Below are 21802 nucleotides of genomic sequence, written 5' to 3' on the forward strand. Positions count from 1 at the left end.
AGAATGATCGGACCCCGGCTGAGGGAGGATCCCAGGCTGAAGAGTAATCACCTGACATGAAGGTTACCAGAAGGAACTGTTTGTTTTGTTTTTGGTATATCAGGCCCTCTGAAGCAAGAGCCTTTGCATGAGAAGAGACTTATGCACAGAAGGCCCCGATATAGAGAAAAGTAACTGTAAGCCTGTGCCCGAGAAGCACAGGAGTGTGCTGTTCTCCAGAGTCCTGCCTTGTCCCGTGCTAAAAACGTGAGGAAGAGAGATCCCGGCCATAAGATCCTGACGTATCATTTTGCGAACACTTCTTTCTTTTCTGGTGAACATTATCCCACACTCTTTTGTAGCATAGCGGTAAGGATTGGCAATATTTTTTTTTTTAGTATAGGCCCTGTTTATTTGACTAGACTCCACTAGGACTGTATTATTATTATTTGATGGTCGTAACTTGCTCCGTCTTAGTTTTAGGTTTAGAGTAGGCGTTTAGCTCACCCATTTTTACAGTGTAATAAACACCCTTGAACTGTGATCACTTGTGTCTGTCGTACTTTGATACCATGCCTTCCTTACATCACGTAGAGGTGCTGATGGGGAGCCACACTGCGCTTTCCGGAGAACAGCTGCACTGGGATATGGCTATCATCAGCACCAGGATTTCGCCCTCTAAAGGATAATTTAAATCTTACTTCTTCTCTAAACATCCTTCTTCGGGAGTGTTCTCGCAGCCTCTTCCACAAACGTGATGTGTTTTGCTCTGAAAAACATGTGGATGGCTGTATTTTGTAGTGCAGATGTATTTTGATTTTGTAAATAAGGCCCATATACATATATCCTTTGTTGCTTTCCATTTTTAGCAGTCAGTTTATTATAGACTGTTGAGGAAAAATGGAGGTATTAACCTTCAGTTCCCAATGTTGTAACGTTTCTCATATGTGCCTCCTGTGTTGTGTTTTATTACTAGTTAAATGGATAAATCAATCGGTTAAATCACAATTATTGTTTCCTTGATGCACATGCTGCCACAAATAATATGCTTTGTTGATGCCAGGTTTTACTAGCTATTCCTGATATTATCAGTTGACCAACGCCCCAATATATATATATATAAGTAGAGGGATGCACACTTGTGTTATTTAAGTGTTGCACCGCATGTAAAAATCCTTTTAATTCTTTGTCATTTACTTCAGATTTTGTGAAATGTGATCAGTTGGTAAGTCTATGAAATGCATCAAAGCATCATTGTACAGTAGAATTCCGAAATAAAGGTGATTTTCACATCCCATTGAAGAATGACAAGGACTACACCTGGCAACACCTGATAAAGGAAATTTATTTTCACAAATATCTTTTACGGCACTAGTATATTTCTACCAGTGTCCAAAATAAAATTATGTTCGTTCTAATCAAAACAAGTCTGGTATGCAAATCTTAGGCAGACACATACATCTGTAGCTTGTGACACGACTGTTATTTCACAACATTCAATCACACTGCAACATATTGTGCAACATTCACAAAACATGTTTCGAGACAAACTTTGAATGTTCTTTGAACACAATGCCATCCACATATAAGGAAATACAATTAGTGGAATCCATTTTCGTAGAGGACGTTATACTACCACAAAGTATGTATGAACAGTGTTGACATGGGGTCAGGCTAAAGCAGCTCGAGTGCACAATTAAAACGTGAATTTTCTATAACAATTTAATTCAAATTAATTACGTCAACAGCATGAAAGTACATATACATGGTATTCATTTCTTTTTTTTATTGAAAAAGCAAAACCAGGGGAGGCCTTTTTATGGCAGTATTTATTTAAAAATAAATCCCAGGCATCATCAAAAAAGTATCAACAAGTCCATTCCTCCCATATTGACTACTTACTTAAGTGTAAGGGAAAACGCTTTACTGCTAGAGCAAACCTTTTCACTTGTTTGCCCCTTCATCAAATTTGTTTTCTTCTCTTTATATGTTTTAATCGTGTAGAGAATAAAGTGCCTCGACCGAAAATAAATATGACACAAAAATAAGAGTGGCAGCAGATATTGGTCTATTTTTCATGACCTTTTCACACTCCCATAAATAACCTTTTTTGACAAATATATAATATAAATATATTTCAGTCACCTACAAATGAGGCATCTGGTAATTACAGATGTGTACACATAAAATACTTTTTTTTGCTAAACTGTTCAATGTGCAAATCAGTAAGCCATCAAAACTAAAATTCGTCAGAAAAAAAGTGTCAAACGTGGCCTTAGAAATTGTACACACTATTGTTTACCGTTGACAAATGATTGGTTAATGTGAACACCATGCAGACAGGGTTCAGGTAATATAAATACCACTTACAGTACACTCGCCGTTTTATATCCCTATTTCACATTCCATTAGATGCATCTTTTCGCCAACTGTACATTTCCAATTTTAACCACATTAAGCTATTTTCTCAATAAGAATGAGTTGAAAAGGCAAATAATGGATAGTATTTCAGATGTTGTTCAGCTCGGCTTCACGAAGTCTACACCCAACAGCTGTGATGAGAGCTGCTCCTTTTCCACTTCCATCTTCTGATAGAAGGAATGTCACGTTGCATTTTGGAGCTAGTTCCTTCACTGTCTCGTGCATTATTCCTGAAAAACTAAATTATAATATTAATTGTGTATTTCATCTTACATTTGAAATATCCCATGACATTACATTAGAAATAACAAAAAAGTAATATGACATGCACTGACCATCCTTTAACAAGCTACTACCTCGAGGTGGGTGCTAAGTGAGTACTCAGATGTACTTTTGTGTCCTACTCTCATTCAATCATTTGTTTAGCGCCTTTCACCATAATTATGGTCCCAACGCGCTGCGCTGTTGGTTGAACAACCTCGGAGGACCGAAGTCCATACATTTGGGAGAATTGAGAGGTGCTATTATGCGTGTGTGCTTTTCAGCCATTAAAGTTATGTGAGGGTGGCCAAGACCCTGCTAGTCACTCGTGTCTAAATGGAGTGTGTATTGGCCAAGCATAGGTATACTATTAACTAAAGGGGTGGGGGATTGTGTTTAAGGAGATGGCGAGTTATGTGGGAAGCTACAGTTTGAATGTGTGTCATTAAGAGTACTTCATTCTTATGGAAGACGTGATGTGCAATAGTGTTTGTTTTATATGTGATTGCAGGGTGTGCGAAATGAGCCCCTGCCTTCCGCTAAGTTGCGAAGGTGCGGTGTGCAAGAGGGGGAAATGGGTTAGCTGTAAGAACAACAATCTCTACTTCCTGTGTTCCATCTGCGTACAAGGAGCAGTGCTACGTTTCACAGGCGATCCAATTGCCAGATGAATGGATATTACTTTCCCTCCGAGAGGTTCCTAGAGTGAGAGATTGCCATCCATAGTTCCTTATAGAGTGAAACATGGTCCCCATTTCATGATTAAAGTACAATATGAGGTAGTTGGAGAATCTTTCAACAGTTAAACCACTCTAGTAAAGAGACATCAATAACTAAAAAAATCCTTTCCTTTTTGTTTCATATTTTGTCTAAAACGCAACAAAATTTCATTTGTTGTGACGCAATGTATTAACATAACAAATGTATTAACATAACACACACTTACACATTAAAAAACACAAAACTAATTGTGGCAAAATATCCTCCATGTGGGAAGATGGTGTACAAATGATGAACAGTTTTTGTTAATCATAACCTCAGAGGCAATGACGATCTTTTTGTTGTTTTATGCCCTATAATTGGGTCTGTAATTTCATTCTTGTACTCTTAAATACCAGAAGATAAAGCTCGACATTTCCTGTTCTCGCTAATTATTTTCAGAACATTAATCAGGAGGATTGTCACATTAGTTACAATAGCAATAAAACAAATACATATCAAACAATTTTCTACAGTTGTCCTAGCTTGGAGTCTTCTGTTCACTCTAATCGGTGTAACTGCTCTAGCTTTTTGGAGCAAGTCCTTCTGTATTCGAATCCTGAATATAGCGGAATGTCGTATGTATGGCCGAAGTGACCCTGTCGTGGGTATCTTTGCCTTTTTAGGCAGTTACTTTCGTTTTGTGCTCGTATTGACGCCCTGCCGTTTAATTAAGTTCTTGAATGGGAAGGCTCTGAATCACAAAGTTGTTCTCGACTCTGTACTCTCTTCAAATCGGAAGGAATAACCAGTGGACGTGTGTTTTATTCTTACTTTACGAGCAGAGTTTCGCAAGCATCCAAATCTGTTGATTTGGCAGCATTGGTTAATCTACGCCGATATCTGGTCGATGATAGTTTCTTTGAGCGGTAGACAGGTTCTCTTGATGTTTTCATCTCCTGCTCTGTTGCGGCTCCCGTATTTAGTGCCACCGCACTCCCGTCTTCTGCTAGTAACGCGAAATCATATGTACACAATCTTCCCACATTGAGGATATTTTGCCACAATTACTTTTGTGTTTTTTAATGAATAAGTGTGTGTTATGTTAATACATTGTGTCACAACAAATGAAATTTTGTTGCATTTCAGATTATCTCACTACTCATATTGTACTTTAGTCTTACTACCCCAAAAAAAGGTAGAGTCTCTGCCCAAAAGGTGGAATTTTTGGGATCCCCCCCATATATGGTGCCCCATTTCATGATTACATGTGGCAGCATGGCCCATTCTTCTGTGCTTTGGAGTTACATGCTGTGCCAACCACGAGTGCCTGATTGTCCTCCTCTGGGATGATCAGCGTGATTTTCCCAAAGTGCAGTTTAAGCGCGGTGCATTGTTCTTCCTCCAAGCGCATATGAGTGCAATACCTGGCTCCCGGTCAGGATTTGTTCCAGGTGCCAGTTACTGGAGTGACTAAATGAGTCTACCATGTGTGCTTGGCGTCCCGCAAGGAGAGTTGCGTGGCAGAAAGGAAAGAAGAGGCTCGCAGCTGACAGAGGGACAGGTGGGGAGAGTGTGCAGAGGGTGCGGGAGGACTGCAGGATGAAACGTGTGTGCGAGTGGTAGGGAGTGGGTGTGTGGGTCAGAAGGTTGGAGGGAATAGCCAGGCTTTGAGGGCCGTCCTGAAGGCCAGGTGATCCTCTATAAAGGGAGGGAGTTCAAGAAAGTGGGTGCGAGGTCAGAGAAACAGGCACTGCAAATTTGGAGAACTTGAAGGGATGGACTACCGGGAGGTGTGCAGAGCCTGACCTGAGAATTCTGGTGGGGCGGCAGCGTGTGAGCTTGTTTTGGAGGAATTCCGGGCCTTTCTTAGTTATTGCGCGGTGGGTAATGCAAATGGCTTTGAAGGAAGCCTGTAGGCTGATGGGCAGCCAGTGGAGTGTCCTGAGTGTGGGGAGATGTGTTTTCTGGGGGAGAGTGCGAGGAGGAGCCCTGCAAAAGAGTTTTGAATCCGTTGGAGCTTTCTGAGTTGGTATGTAGGTGCTCCTAGGTAGAGGAAGTTAGAGTAGTCTAGGTGCAAGAGGATGATGGCCATTATTGTGGATGCCTTCCCTTCTGAGATGAGCCACCACCACTGCCAGCAGCTTGCTTAATGTAGGCCGAATGGCAGGACCTTGAACTGGTAATGGCAATTTTCCACCTTTAATGTCAGGTTCGTCGTGTGCTTCCTGTGAATGGGCAAGTGGAAGTAAGCATCCTGGGGATCCAGGGAGATCACCCAATCCTGCAAGTACAGAGCCTGGAGAACCTGGGCTTGGGTAACCACCATGAACTTGTCCTTGTGTAAACCTGAGTTCAGAAGCCTAAGATCCAAGATGGGGTGAAGGCCCCCACCCTAATTTGGCACCAGAAAATAGGTTGAACGCGAGCCCTTGCCTTATTCAGAGTAGGGTACTGTGTATGGCACCCTTTTCCAGAAGCTGATGGATCTCTTTCAGTAGCAGTGGATCTGGAGACAAGAGATGGCTGCCCGGAAGATGGTCCAGAGGTTGATGAACAAAAGGGAGACAGTGGTGAATGACCTATAAGGCCCAGGTGTCGGAAGTGGTAATCATCCACTCTTTGCCAAATTGGGGAAGGGGAAGTCTGTTCAAAGAGGCTTGCACCTAGGGCAGCGTGCAGTTTGTAACGCCTTCTGTGAGTGCTTCTCTACCCAAACTCATGTTGAGATGGCGCTGCACCTACTTGCCTGAGGGGGCTTGACCCTTCCCCTGTGGGCATGTGGGGTGACCAAGTGAAAACCCCTGACCACAGGGCTCACAGGTTTCTGCTGCTGGACGCTTAGTCACCCGAAACTTTGCATTCGCCTTTGAAGACTGGAATTTTCTAAGATTCCGCCCTACAGGAAAGGGGTGTATTGGCCACTTTTACTCCCTAAAAATTGGCAAATATTCCCCAAAATAAAAAAGGAACAAGTTACTTACCTGTAACTGTTGTTCTTCAGCATGGGTCTGGCATGGGTTCACATGCTCATGAATATTCCCCGTCGTCAGGCTGGGAATCCTCGGTAAAGAAAAATCAGTATCAGTTTCGATTCTGATCTGTCTTTCGTAGTAGTAACCAATCACTGATCTCTGCGTCATACTGACCACAGCCAATGACTGCCCTCTCCCTAAGCCCCGCCCCTGGCAGCCATCTTCAGATTTGGTAGCACGTGAAGTGGCAGTATGACCAAGTGAAGAGCCGCAGAGGGGTAGGCGGGAGGGTTCGCATGTGAATCCATGCCAGACCCATGCTGGAGAACAACAGTTACAGGTAAGTAACTTGTTCCTTCTCCAGCATGGGGTCTGGCATGGATTCACATGCTCATGAATATAAGAATACATAGCAGTACACACATGCACAACCACGGGAGGTGGCAAAAGGCTCAACATTAAGCAATACAAAAAACTCAACATTAAGCATCTCTTACCTCCTCACCAGGCTCACCTTAAGCGAACAGGTTGCGCAGCACTGCTTGGCCGACCCTGGACTCCTCCCTGAAATCCCGATCGACGCAGTAGAATCTCGTGAAAGTGTGCGTCGACCTCCACGTAGCAGCCCTGCAGATGTCCAGCAGGGGCACACCAGATTAGAACGCCGCAGTAGCAGCGATCGCTCTCGTCGAATGGGCTCTCGGATGGCCTGGCAGCGGTCGGTTAGCCAACCGGTGGCAGTGCATGATGCAGCCGGAGAGCCATCTGGAAATAGAAGACTTCGAAAGAGCCTTCCCTTGATTCACAGGTCCAAAGTTCACGAATAGCTGTGATGTCCTCCGAAAACTCTTCGTGCGGTCCACGTAGAACTTCAGCGCTCTAGCCACATCTAGCGAGTGCAAAGTCCTCTCGGCCGGCGACGAAGGAGACGGGAAGAAAACAGGTAACACCAGGGGCTCGTTAAGATGGAAGTCCAACGGCACCTTGGGCATTAAGGAGGGGTGCGTCCTAAGCACCACCCTCGAGGCATGGAAAGTCAAGTATGGTGCTTTGCAGGATAGGGCCTGGATCTCTCCCACTCGTCGTCCGGAGATAATGGCCACCAGGAATGCAGTCTTCCACGACACAAACTTCATCGGTGCAGAGTGCATCGGCTCGAATGGGGGCCCCATGAGCCTGGTCAGCACCACGTTAAGTTCCCACGCCGGGGCCAGGGCCTTCACCGGCGGGAACGACCGGAACAGTCCTTTCATAAACTTTTACCTGTCGATGGGACCACAGGGACGTCCGTCCTGTGGTTCTGGTATATCTGGAGATCGCCGCCAGATGAACCTTAATGGAGGCATGGGCTAGCCCAGCCTTTGCCAGCGATAGCAGGTACGGCAGCACTTGAGGGGCCGTAATCCGTAGGGGGTTGATCTTCTGTGCTCGGCACCAGATAGAGAACCTCTTCCACTTATGACCGTAGCATTTGAGAGTCGAGGACGCCCTGGCCTTTGCAAGAACCTCTCTGCAATCGGCCGGTATATCGTAGCCTCCAAACTCTAGCGCTGCAGGAGCCAAGCCTGCAGGTTCAGCGATGCCGGGTCGTGGTGGAAGATGGCGCCTCCTTCTCTGGAGAGAAGGTCCGCGTCCGCCGACAGCTTGATGGGAGGGGACGCCGACAAGTCCAGAAGGTCCAGGAACCAGATCTGCCTCGGCCACGCCGGTGCGACAAGGATCATCCTGCACCGGGACCTCTTGAGCTGGTTGATGAGTCGAAGCAGCAACGGCAACGGAGGGAACGCATACAGGTATAGGCCATCCCAGGGGAACGAGAACGCATCGCCCATGCTTCTCGGCTGGGGAAACCTGCTGGCGAACCTCTTGCACTTCGAGTTAATCGCTGTTGCGAACAGGTCGATTTGAGGTTTGCCCCATCGTCGGAAGAGTTGATCCACCTGATCCTGGCGCAGTTCCCACTCTTGACACGCGCGCAGCTCCCTGCTGAGCGAGTCGGCGATGGTGTTTCTTTCTCCTGCCAGGTGGAAGGGAACCAGGAACATCCCCTGGGCGAATGCCCAGTGCCACAGATCCTGTGCCTCCTTGGATAGGGCTGGGGATCTGGTGCCTCCCTGCTTCCGTATGTAAAACATTGTTGTGGTGTTGTCCGTGAAGATCCGCACCACCTTGCCCTTGAGCGACGGGAGGAACGATTTGAGAGCCCAGAACACGGCTCGGAGTTCCAGGACGTGGATGTGCAGGAGCCTCTCCTCCGGGAGCCAGAGGCCTCTTGCGTGGAGATCTCCGGTGTGGGCGCCCCAGCCTTCCAGGGAGGCGTCTGTCGTCACCGTCTCCTGGTACGCCAGCGTCTGAAAGTCCTTGCCCGCCGTGAGGTGTGCTCGAACGCCCCACCACAGAATCGCCCGCCGGAACACCTCGTTGAGGGGGACCCTGTCTTCGAAGGTGCCCGTTGCCTGCATCCAACGGGCGTCGAGCAATTCTTGAAGAGGGCGCATCCGTAGTTTGCAGAGGCGCACCAGGTAGATGCAAGAGGACATCATCCCCAGGAGGGACTTGATGGACCTCACCCTGGCCACGTCCGTGGCTAGCAGACGCTGCACTTTGCCTAGAATGGTCTTCGTCCGTTTTTCCGACGGTGCCGCTAGGCGCCTCACTGTATCGAGCTTCGCTCCCAGAAACAGCACCACCTGCGACGGCACCAGGTGGGACTTTGGGTAATTTATGGCGAATCCCAGGTCTGTGAGTACCTGGACGGTCCTCGCAGTGTGTTCGACGGCGAGTTCCCTCGTCCTTGAGCGGATGAGCCAGTCGTCCAGGTAGAGGTAGACGTGAATCCCCTGCAGGCGCAGCCGCGCCGCCACAGGTGCTAGGCACTTGGTAAAGACCCTGGGGGCCGACTTCAATCCGAACGGCAGTGCTCTGAATTGGTAGTGGCGTCCCTGGACGACGAACCTGAGGAACTTTCGGTGACTTTTGAGGATGGGAACGTGGAAGTAAGCATCCTCCAGGCCCAATGACGATAGAAAGTCGCCTTCCTCCAGCTGTCCCAGCACGTGCTGGAGGGTGACCATCCTGAACTTTTGTGACCTGATGTATTTGTTCAAACGACGAAGGTCCAGGATGGGGCGCCAGCTGCCCGTCTTCTTCCTGACAAGGAAGTACCTTGAGTACACCCCGGAGCACCGGAGCCTCTTCGGGACAAGCTCGATGGCGCCTTTCCTGAGCATCGCCCGTACTTCCAACAGCAGTTGCGGGACGTGATTTTCCTTCCTGGCCACAGGTGGAACGTGAGGGTACTTCTTCAGGAATTCGATAGAGTGTCCTCTTGCCAGGGTATCCAGCACCCAACGGTCGGTGGAGATGGACTTCCACACGCCGACGAACTTCGTCAGCCGGCCTCCCACCGGGGTGCTTCGGTGGGGGCCCGAGGCCACGGCCGGTTCAGTCCTGCTTGGAGGTGGTGGCCTTGCCGCCCTGGCCACCTTGCCGACGGCAGCGAGGCGCTCCCTGCTTGCCGCGACCCCTGTAGGCCTCCTGAGACGAGGAGCGTGCCGCCTGGCGGTAGGACGACGAGCCACCGCTGGATCCCTTGGAGGCACCCTGTCTGCCTCCGGAGCTCCGAAAGGGCCGTCGTTGCTGAAGGGCTCCTAGGGCGCGGGCCGTCTCCGTGTCTGTCTTTATGGCTTGGAGGGATTCGTCCATCGCCTTCCCGAACAAGTTGCTGCCGTCGAACGGCATGTCCAACACCCTGGTCTGGACGTCCTGACGGAAGTCGGTCGCCCTTAGCCAACCCCGTCGCCATAGGCAAACACTGTTGCCCAGCTGGCGGAACCCGGTATCGGCAATATCGGTTGCCACCGTTATGGCGTGGTCCGACGCCACCTCGCCTTCTTGAAGTATTTCCAGGGCCTCGGACCTCTTGTCGTCCAGTAGGAAGTCCAATATGGGGGCCAGCTTAAACCAGAACTCTCTGTCGTAACGGGCCACGATCGCCAGGGCGTTGGCCGCTTTGATCGTCGTCGCCGCCGACGAAATGACCCGCCGCCCCATGGCATCCAACTTCTTTCCCTTGCCGTCCGGCGGGGAATTCGACGTCGAGGCTCCTGACCCCGCCGCTTTCTTCTTCGCCGCCGCCGAGACGACCGAGTCTGACGTTGGCTGGGCCCTGAGGCACAGGGGAGCAGTTTCGGGGACCCGGTACTTCTTCTCGTACCGGTCCCGTTTGGCTGGTGCCGTGGAGGGGTTCTTGAGAACCGACAGGCCCTCCTCCCAGATGTCATCGATTAGAGGCACCGCAATGACAGTCTTCCTCTTGGCCTCCCGGCGCTGATAGAGGAAACCTTCCTTTTTCTGCTCCTCCGGGCAGAGCTGGAACAATTCGGACGCCCTGGCGATCATGGCGTGGAATGAGCCAATCTCGTCGGGCGGCGAGGCCCGTGCGACGGGAGACCCGTTCCGTCGTCGTCGCCCTCAGAACCCGTCGTCGAGCCCATCGCACCGTCATCTCGCGACTCGTGGGAGGATGTGGAGGGAACTGTAGGCCTTACGGGGGCGAGTGGAGGAGAGGGTTGGGTCCTCCATCGTTTGTTCTGAGGACTTCCCAACGGGCCAGGTTGCGGGTCCTCCGGCCTGGGCCGTGGTAATCTCGTCCTTATCTCAGAGCATAAGGACTGGATCGCAGACAAAATGGCCGCCGAGCTATCCTGAGGCCTAGGTTCCGGCTGTGCCGGAGGGAAGGCTGCTCTTCCTCGCCATCGTTGTCTTCCTCGGTTATCTCCCGAGGATCTTCCTTACGGGATCGAACCTTCTCGAATTGGACTTCGAGATTCCTCACGGCCTCGGTCAGTTCCTCCTCCGAGACTGACTCCGAGCTCGAGGAGGCTACCGTGCCCCCCCTCGCTTCTTCCATCATGGTGGCCATGACGATGGGCTGAAAAGAGGATTCCCTCCTTGGCGGCAGGGAAACTCTAGTCCCGGAGGCAGTCTCCGCTGGCGGGGTCTCTGCCGGCTTGGCCAGAGTCGCCGCGATCGCCTCGATAGAGGCCTTTGCCTGCTGGGTAGGGGCCTTCACCACCTTAGGTGCGTCCCGGGCCTTCTCAGGGGGAGGGGCGACGCCTCGCTCCCCCTCTTCCGAGATCGGACGGGGCTTCTCCCGAAGCTTACCCGGGGTCTCGGACTTCCTCTTCCCCGAACCGGAGCGCTGGCTCGTGGTTGACGGTGCCGGGGAAGGTGCGCCCTGCCTGGCGACCGAAGAGCCCGACCTTTCGGCGTTCCCGGAGCCAGCGGACTCGCGGCGCTTGGCCTGGTGTTGGGCCCCCGTCGCCGGGGCGCCCGCACAGGACTTAGAAGGCCGCTCGGACCCTTTCTTCTTCTTCTCACCCGTTGAGCCCTTCTCCAACCAGCTGTCGAGACGGGATCGACGGTCCCTAATGGTCCGCTCCGACAAGTTCTTGCAGAACTGGCAGTCCTTCTCTACATGAGTCTTGTCCCCATGAAGACAGTAGAGGCATCACGAATGTTCGTCCTCCTTAAACACATTCTGCAGCCCGCATCCAGGGCAGCTGCGAAACAGCTTGGGTCCGGGTGACAAACTTGCGTCCTGGGCCATCTCGAAGTAGGCCGCAAATCTTCTGGAATCCTCCAAGAAGTTGATTCGACGAAATCTTCACCCTTGAGGGGCGTAGGAAAATCCCGCAACGGTTAGCCGTTAACGGGAGTAGAAACGGTGGAGCTTGAGGCTCGATTAACCGAAAAAAATGTGAAAATTCACCTGAAAAAGCGCGAAACACGCAGTAAAAGCTTGAGAGCTAAGCACGAGGACTCCCAACACTTGAACGTGCGGTAAAAATCTGAAGATGGCTGCCAGGGACGGGGCTTAGGGAGAGGGCAGTCATTGGCTGCGGTCAGTATGACGCATCAGAAACTGATGTTTCGTTTCTGATCTGTCAGTAGACAGATCAGAAACGAAACTGATACTGATTTTTCTTTACCGAGGATTCCCAGCCTGACGACGGGGAATATTCATGAGCATGTGAATCCATGCCAGACCCCATGCTGGAGAAAGGGAGTACAAATACTCCCAACAAAATATAGGAAAAAGACAAGTAGAATCATGTGCCCCTGCGTTCACCCTCACAGCTCCATGGATATGTTTGTACCAGTAGTGCACATAATACCACAGGAAGAAACCACTATTTTAACTGCCTGATTGGAAGAAGTAAACATGCATCTTATAATGTGCATGAATAACTAGGTTCAAAGAAATAAATATTACGAAAACATTTCCATTTTTCAGTTAAAACATTTTTACTTGCTTATGAAATACTCTCACTGGGAATTGGACCTACGTTTTTAGTCCCATAAAAATCATTTTAGTCGGGGGAGGTGCAGGGGGACATGGTGCCCCGCCCTAGCATAGAGCGGATTCTCGACCGGGGCCTGGGAGGGCTGTGGAGTGGCCCCTCGGCCCCACCCCCTGCTATACAGAGAGCAGTGTGCTTGGAACGCAAGGGGGAGGCCTCAGAGGGAGAGGAAAAACAGAAACTTGTCACAGGAAGACAGCAGGAATTGGGGGCAGCAGGGGTTGATTGGACTTCCTAACCCTGCATTTGGATGCATCCTACAGAGTTGGTGGGCATGGTGACATGTACAAACAGCACTACTTTTAATCTGTAGCTCTGGTACTTTGCAGTTGACTGAAGGGTCCGACAATGAATTAACTGTTGACTGGCTGGCTGAGATCAGTATAACCTCATGGAAGGTCCTGAGAGGCAGCGACATTGGGCCATCTCGACAACAAGCTTCTGGGAATGTCACAAGATGGACATGGGGTTTAGTTCCACTCACTGAGTATAGTGCTGTCAGAGAGAGTCCAGGAAGTGTTGGGACTAGGGAGAAGCCCTTGGTGGACCCCAACCTTAATCACAGAGAGCCGCTGGCAAAGGCGTATCCTGTTGAGAAGCGTGATCTACTGCAGGCACTAGTGGGACACCAGTGCAGCGAAGCCTTGCTACGTTATACAGGAAGCAATGGTGTCTGGTGTTGGCAAATCAAGAGTGCCGACCTCAGGCAACATTAAACAAATGTTAGCAGCTCAGGAACGGGCAGCAAAGAAACCTCAACAAGTCAGTGCTCAGATCCATGCAGCAGCCTCACCGCTGCTGCTGTGGGGGTGACACCCCGGTTACACCTGTCACGAAGGAAGACATTAATACAATGTTGGAGGAGCTTAAATAAGACCTCACGCAAGAGATCCAGGGGCGAATTGACAAGCTTGCAGGAAAGGTCGAGGACTTGGAAACACGTACCACTGGGACTGACTCCTGATTGGTAGAGTTTGACGATTTGGTAGCTGAGCAGGCCCACTAGCAAGCAGTGATGTCGAAGCGAATGGAAACCCTGGAGCAGTGAATCGAGGCGGTGGCAGTTAGGCAAGAGGACGCAGAGAATCGCTCAAGGCGAAATAATATCAGCATACAAGGCATTCCTAAGCAAGTGCAGGACCCAGAGCTACCTGCCTATGTCGAATCTCTGCTCTGCACCATACTGAAGCTCACTGAGGGTGAGGAGTTGCTCCTAGATCGGATGCAGAGGGTCTACAGTGCATTTCACATCAAAAATGCCTTGTGTCCGGATGTGCTCACGAGAGTTCACTTCTTTGGTCAGAAGGAGCGGGTGATGAGAGAAGCTCGGAAACAAGAGTCGATCCACTTTAGAGGTGCAGGTTTGAAACTGTTCCAGGACTTTTCGCAAGCCACACTGTTTAGGCGTAAAAACTGAATGTGCTGACAGCCTGGTTGCACGAGAGAGATATCCAATACAGATGGGGTTTCTTCGAGGTAAAGGGAGCTAAACGTGTGGTGACAAAGGAAGAAGAGACAGCTGCCCTGATGTGGGGGGATGACGGCAAGAAGGATGAGGCTCACGATGATCACATAGACTCATCTCAGACTCGGGGAAGAAGAGACTGAACAGGCAGGACGAGCGCCCAGACAGTGAACCCTGACGCAGATGTTTGGCCCACTGGACCGAAGGTTTTGTTCCAGTCTACCCAGATGGGGGGAGAGAGGTGCAGGGGAGCAGGATGACAACACTGGGCAAGCTGGGAGGTTGGGGGGAGATCCAAAGTTAGGATTCATGAGTTCTGCTCTATTGTTACATTATGCATGTTTTGTAGAGAAGTTATTGATTTAGGTGGGTGGGAGACCTGGGGGAGGAGGGAAGGGAGGGGTGGTCTGATGGGGAAGAGGGGAGGGTGGTCTCGGCGAGAGTGGGAAATGCCTCCATGTGGGAGCACGTAATAATCTGGTTCCAAAGGCCCCCTAGAGGGTTGTTCAGTTTTGGTTTGAAAGTTGTTCGGTTGACGAATTTAAGTTCAATATACACTGGTGCCCAAGTGGTAACAAAATGGGAGGGACGGGCCTACAGGCTCAGCTCGCTGCAGGTCCCAGAGGTCTCAGCGACAGCGTTAACTTAGGCTAACTCGATAAGGCAACGCAGACACTGCGGGTGGGTACATGGGCCTTAATTCACCCATGAAACACAAAACAATTCTGGGCCATCTAGGAACTGTGGGGTGGAATGTGACGATTTTACAAGAGACTCACTTGCTTCCCTAAGATGAGAAGAGACTTAAATGCAAGAGGTTGTCACGAGGGTACTTCAGTAGTGCGGGGGTTAAAAGGAAGGGAGTGGCCATTCTGTTGGGTAGGGGTATCCCATTTAAAGTGGGAGTAGTCAAAGCGGACCCTTAGGGGAGGTACCTAGCAATACGGGGCACGTTAGAGGGGTTCCCATTGACGGTAGTGGGTTTATATGGTCCAAACAACAACCAATTTGTCTGGGACCTGATTCTGATTATTCTGGGGTTCAAGAAGGGGGCGCTGATTATAGCAGGGGACTTCAACTGTGTGGTCAACTTGCATATGGATAAGATATACCCAGCTTCCCAGGCAGATCTCCAAAATATTAGGGATATCACAAGCATGCTACGGGAACAAGATCTGATAGAAGCCTGTCGTTTTCACCATCAGGAGGAGTGGGATTTTACGTTTTTCTCATCAGTACACAGATCTTTCTCTAGAATAGATTTGACTATGACCTTGTCATCCCTCGTATGTTACACAGAGACTGTGGAAATAGAGTCCACGCAACACACGGACCATGCTCTAGATACACTCGCCCTGCAGGAACTCATAGCAAGCCCTTCAGAGCGTGCTCCTTGCCAATGAAACAAAGCAGCCCTGAGCGACCCGGTGACTAAGCAGGGAAATGGGGGAGATGACTGACAACTACTTTAAGCAGAATGACACAAGGGAGCTTGACATGGGCCTTGTATGGGATGCGGGAAAGGCAGTCTTCCGGGGTGAATTTATAGGGAAAATGGGAGCCTTGAACTAAGCTAAGATCTTTGGTAGAGAAACGTTAGAATCAGACCTTCATGATAGGGAAAAGGAACACAAGAGGAGGAACACGCTCCGATCTCTTCGAGCCCTCAGAATTTTGAGTGCCAGGATAGAGGCCCTGGAGGCTTGTACAGCAGCTAATTCCCTACTGCAAGCGAAACAATACTATTACACCAGGGGAGGCAAAGCAAACAAAAATTTTGTGGCGAAATTGAGATCAGCTCAGACGTGCAGCAGAATAGGAACTCTGCGAAACTGGGATGGTACTCTCCGCCTGGAGGAAAGGGATAAAATCCAGATAATCGAATCATATTTCTCTGAATTCCTCAGAGAAGCGGGGTCCAGGTCAGAGGGATCAGGCCCCGTTTGAGTGAACTTCGACTTCCCAAGGTATCGGAAGCTGGCAAGATCATGCTGGAGGGCCCAATTACTGCCCTAGAAATCGACACTGTTTTCAAAACCCTGCTGAATTATAAAGCCCGTGGCCCGATGGGTTTCCCAAAGACTTCTATAAATGTTTCCGAGCCCAATTATTCCCCCAGATGGTGAAGATATATGTAATTCCTTTGATTTGACGGGGCGGGAGTGAGCCACAATGCGGGAATCCTGGACCCACTTATTTTGAAACTGGCGAAAGTTCTGTTTGAGTGCACGTCCTATCGGCCTATCGTACTACTTAAAAGCGATGTGAAGATCTATACAAAAACATTGTCCAAAAGATAAAAATTTTGCCAAAGTTGAATAATGAGGACCATGCAGGCTTTATAAAAGGGCGGTCAGCCTTTGACCATGTCCGACAGGCACTCAACTTGATCGACCTGGGGTTTCGTACTAAGCAGAACGTGGTAGTGTTATCCCGGTAGGCGGATAAGGCCTTTGACAGCCTGGCCCTACCTGAGGGAGGTATTGGGTAAACATGGATTTGGCCCTCCATTTTTCAAATGGGTCTTTGCTAGTTTTATGTCCCCCTCCAAACGGGTAAGGGTAAACAAGACATACATTAGATCCACTTCCATAAAACAGGGTACCAGACAGGGATGCCCCCAGTCCCCATTACTTTTCGCTCTAGCCATGGAGCCTCTCGCTCAATCAGTGCGGGAGGGCCGGGACATATCTGGAATTGTATCTGGGACTGACCACCACAAGATCAAGTTATACGCTGATGATGCTATCTTATACTTAACTGAGCCAGCAAAGTCGGTCCCCCAAGTGCTTGAGACTGTTAAACGGTTTGGGACTTGCTCAGGATTCACAATTAATTAGTGAAATCAGTGGGAATTAATATTGGAGAGCCGTATGGAAAGCCGGAGGATGCACTCCCCTCTCTGCCCCTTCAATGGGTATCGGATATGATTAAATACTTGGGAGTTTATATAATCTCAGAGCCCGACATGTTATATAAGGCAAATATCCCCAGTGTACTTAGAGAATGTGAGAAGGAACTGGGAAGGTGGGAACACCAATAAATCTCTTGGCTGGGACAGATAGCAGCTGTTATGATGTCCCTTATCCCAAGGCTGCTATGTGTGTTTTCCAACCCTTCCAGTCAGGATTCCAGCAAAGCCCATCACCCAACTACAGGGAAAGCTGTTCAAGTTTATTTGGGAGGCGGGGGCAGCGGGGGAACCTGTGCGGGAAGAAAGGTAGTGTTATGCTCACCATGGCAAGGGGTATTGGGGATTCCCTCACTAAAGAGATACCTCACGGCGGCCCAAATTGGTCCTATATGTGATTGGAAAACGGGAACTGTGAAGAAGTGGGTAGCCTTGGAACAGGGGGGCACAAAGTTACCTTTAGCTGACACTACCTTCCTCACCCCCAAGGTATGGGAAGACAGGGGCAAATTGCTCCACACAATCAAGGCCCCCGTGGGATACTGGGACATTAAATGTTGGGAATCCCGGTGGGGATGGCCCACAGACTCCGATCCTGAGGAATCTGGAATTCAATCCGGGGACAGCGAGCAGATACTTTGCACATTGGGAATCCATGGGGAAGGTGCGCCTGGGGCACATGTATGGGGGGATCATCTCTGTTGACCTTTGAAGATTGTAAGACCAGATCTGCACTTCAAGAGGAGTAAAGGTTCAGATATAGCAAAATCCGCCACTAGGTCACAAACATTAAGGACAGAGGGACAAGGGAACCTAAAGGGGTTGAACTGACATTGGTAGATGGCCTTAATTCAAAGCAAACATCCACCTTCTATAGGCTTCGCGGCCCAACTGAGGAGTCTTATATCCTACTCTATATGCTGAAATGGCAGACTGAATTGGGAGTTGATATTCATCTGGAGTCCTGGTCATCCATTTGGAAAAGGGCACAGCATCACAATGCCCAGCAATGAAGGAATGTGGGTATAAGATTCTGTGCAAGTGGTATATGTCACCCAACAGGCAGCATGAAATCAACCCGGGGATCGGGAGCGAAGAACATTGGGGCACCTATGGTGGGCTTGCCCCCGTTCTCAATTGTACTGGAAGGAGCTCCTCTCACATATTAGAGACCTTACGTGGACTGACCTCCCACTTGATTCAGGAGTAATTGTCGGCGGTGGATGCCTAAGAGGACAAACAGCCCAGGGGATAACACAACTACTAATAGCCAGATTAACCCTAGCTTTCTCATGGAAATTAGCCGAAGGACTGAAAGTTGGGAACAAAACAAACCACACACAGACTTGCACTACAGTACACGACGGTTACCGACCGGAAAACAAACCAAGTCCAGCCAATGGAGTTACCGGGTTGAGACTGCCAACGGCACATCACCGCTCTCTTGCACTTTTCCAGCTCACTCCCACTAACTCGCCCCCCACCCCCTTCCCTTTTTCAGAGCCGCTAGAGGACCACTCCGGTGGTGATAGTGCGCGGTACAAATATCCTTTAACATTAACATTAAAAATGGTGGGTCAGAGTGTGGACACTGTTGGCAATGGAACAAATAACTGCGATCCTTACTGACTCATACCAAATCCTTTTATGTGGCTTGGCTCCCTATTGTTTAATCCTTGGGATCTAAGAGCACACTACCCACAATCTGCAGATTCTTCGGCACTTCGAGTTACTATGTACTTGATGCTTTTACTGGCACACACTGTTTTGCACTGGCACTGGTGGCACTTTATTGTTATTGTTACTGTTTGATGGAATGATTTGTTGTATTCTTGATTGAAGACCAGAAGCATGCTATGAACTGTGAATTGCGATTAATTAAGAAAATGATTAAAAGAAATTTGAAAAATAGGGACTAAAATACTCCCACTTCCATATCTTATCCGGAGCACTGCTAAAATGCATCAGCTCTGTCAAATGGCATATCCAGAAGCTTCTACTGAACATCCAGTGCAAAACTGACGTTCTTAGCCAGGTGTATCTTCTGAAAGCCACACAGTTGGTGGTATTGAGACCTGATTGGAGGATCTGGCAGCCTTGCCATCCCTCCCCAGAGCCTCAAACCCATCCCCCATATCACCCTAAGGAATTTGTTCTGCTGCCTTCGAGATGACAGCCCATAGTCCAAAAGAAAATTTGGCTAGCCCACAAGAGGTGTTGATGCAACACAGGCCTAGAATCGCACAGCCAAAAACCTTCCTGCATCCAGGCTCTCCCTGTTAAGGGGCAATGTGTGGAAAGATGACGTTTTTAGGTTTTCCGTTGCAGCCTGTACAACTAAACTCTACAGTGATCCATGCACGGGCAGGAACAGAGAGTCTGAGGGTGCTGACCTTTGCCTTTTTGGACCAAACCCGGTTTGGACCATAGTTCAAGCACTGGTGCTTCAACTGCTTGTTTGAAAAGCTACAAGGTTTCCTTTTTTGGGCCCTCGCCCAGAATATCTGTGAACTCATATTGTACCTAGGGTTGGGAGGGGGCTAATTAATCCTAAGGTACTCAACACCTTGGCAATCAGGTACTGAAAATCTGCCTGAGCCTTACCTGGGGTAGTAGCAGGGAGCATATCTAATTCTGGTAAGGTGTCCATGCCACTTGCCTCCTGCAAGCTGTCTGCAAGATCCACCAAGTTTCCTTGTTCCCCATAGAACTTCTCTGGGAAGTCCCTAACTTCCCTAGGTTGGTGGGGTTCCAAACCAAAAGAAATGGGGTTCCCCTTTTCATCATAGATGTCTTCCAAATAAGGCATGAATACACCCCAAGGGAGCAAGGCATTCTCCCGAGAAAGTCTGGCGTCAGCGGCGCCAGTGGTGTCATGGAAGGAAATGTAGATGTTGGAGGACTTACGCCCAAAGATGGAGCGGTGCAACCTCAAGATGGGATCCTTTCCGCTGTTCACGTGGTTGGGCCTGAGGGTGCACAGCCACATGATTTATTGTTGTCACTGCCTGCTTGATCGAGCATGGTGGATTTTGACGGCGCTGGCAGCGCTGAGGCCAAGCCCATTGGCACCAAGGCTGGGGCCGTCCGTGTCAAGACCACTGTGGCATGGCAAAAAATGTCAAGCATCTTAAACCCAAAGGCTTCCCATTCCTACGCAGTCGAGGATTCGGTGGGGAAAGATACTGTAGCGCTCGATCTTCAGGTGTGTCCCTTGAGTGGTGGCTCCTTTCCTTCAACAAGGAAGAAGAATGGTGCCTTGAAAAACCACTACGAGACCGAGACCGCTTGCAGTGCTTCTTTTTAGCTTCATCCTCGTGGACTAGGGACCATTCTTCAGTGCAGCGATCCATGCTGGGTGACCTCAAACAAGTCCCTCTGTCACTCTTCTCCTTGTGGAGGATAGTTAACAGCTTTGTTGCCTGCCAGTGCCAAAGTTCCTAGGGGTACATCGACTGACACAATGCTCAATCCTGCATGTAGTGTCCCTCACTAAGGCAATAAAGACAAATCCGGTGTTGATCTGAAACGGTCATTTGGCACCCACAGTCGATGCAGGTTTTAAACCCCAAATACTTCACTGGATTCTACATAATGCCGAAAGTAACGAGAAAACCTCAAAGAAGTGGTGTGCCGAGCAGAGTGTGGTGAAAAGAGGAGCTAAGGTCATGCAGCGTGGCACCTCTATATGTAATGGCCCAGTTGTCATGTCTGGCATGGGGCACGCAGAGGCGTTGGGCGGACTTGATGCAGAGCCACACTGTGCCCCCTGGTAGCAAAAACGTTTCTGAAGAGCAGCTGCATTGTGAGATAGATATCAAAGATGAGGCATCCATGCGAGGAAGGAATCCATTAGATTTCCTTGATTTACTAAGTTATTCCTGTGAGTGGATAGTAAAAGTAAGAACTGGAAAGCGCTCGACTCCACTGTGAAAGTTGCTTTCTCCTCAAATAGGGTATGAAAACCAAGCTTGAAGACAGCCTATGTAAAGGCTTTTTCCATGGAAATGCGGAGGGACAGTAGAGCCACAGAAAGGCGCAAGTATGCAAGAATTAATTTAATGGGAACAATGTATACACCTGACAGTAGTTGAGTAAGGAACACCCCCATATAAGCCCCCAAAACTGTCACTTGAGTTTGGTTATTGGGAGACAGTGATGGAGCAGTGGAGGCAGGAGCAGAAAGAGGCCAGATCATATGAGGTGGAGCTGAAGAAAGGAAGGAGATGCTGGCAGCAGAAGCTAATGAGAAGGGGGAAGGGGGGAATCAAGGGGAGGTGGTGAGACAGAGAAAAGTACAAATTGAGAAGGAGGAGGCAAGTTGAATAGTGGAGGGGCATCATAAGATGGGTGAGAAAAAGCAAGAGATAGATGATCAACTATAGCTATGAAAGAGCCAAAGAAAAGAAGAGTGCAAAGTGAAAAGGTGGGTGGAAGGTCCCGGGAAGCAGCAGAGGATGAGACGCAAGAGGAAGGGTGAAGGAAAAGCAATGGCTATGATAGGGAAAATTAGGTTCAGGCAAGGATGGGCTGAGAGAGAAACAGGCATGCCGTACGCCTGATACAAAATAACTAAGATGGGGTGGAGGTACGAGCAAGTGTCAAAAAACAGAGACAGTGAAGAAAGAAGGAGAGAATGATGGAAGCATTCTTTATATACAATAGCACCCCAACTAATCAAGGAGGACGAGGAGGAGTGGGTGCACAATACTACATGCACTGCAGC

At 49.3% G+C, this 21802-nt stretch overlaps 1 protein-coding gene across 1 annotated transcript in view; it reads right to left on the bottom strand.

Moving 5' to 3' along the window:
• Positions 1 to 1304: 1304 nt before the first annotated feature.
• The window catches only part of HK1 (hexokinase 1), a 1159884-nt gene continuing 1139386 nt past the window's right edge, over positions 1305 to 21802 (bottom strand). The window contains exon 18 of the mRNA XM_069610605.1: positions 1305 to 2638. Within this exon, the coding sequence (XP_069466706.1) occupies positions 2488 to 2638 (151 nt within the window). The 3' untranslated portion in view covers positions 1305 to 2487. The remainder of the gene's footprint in view (positions 2639 to 21802) is intronic.

Source organism: Ambystoma mexicanum, chromosome 8 (assembly GCF_040938575.1).
Source record: "Ambystoma mexicanum isolate Mex_15411 chromosome 8, UKY_AmexF1_1, whole genome shotgun sequence".
NCBI classification, from domain to species: Eukaryota; Metazoa; Chordata; class Amphibia; order Caudata; family Ambystomatidae; genus Ambystoma; species Ambystoma mexicanum.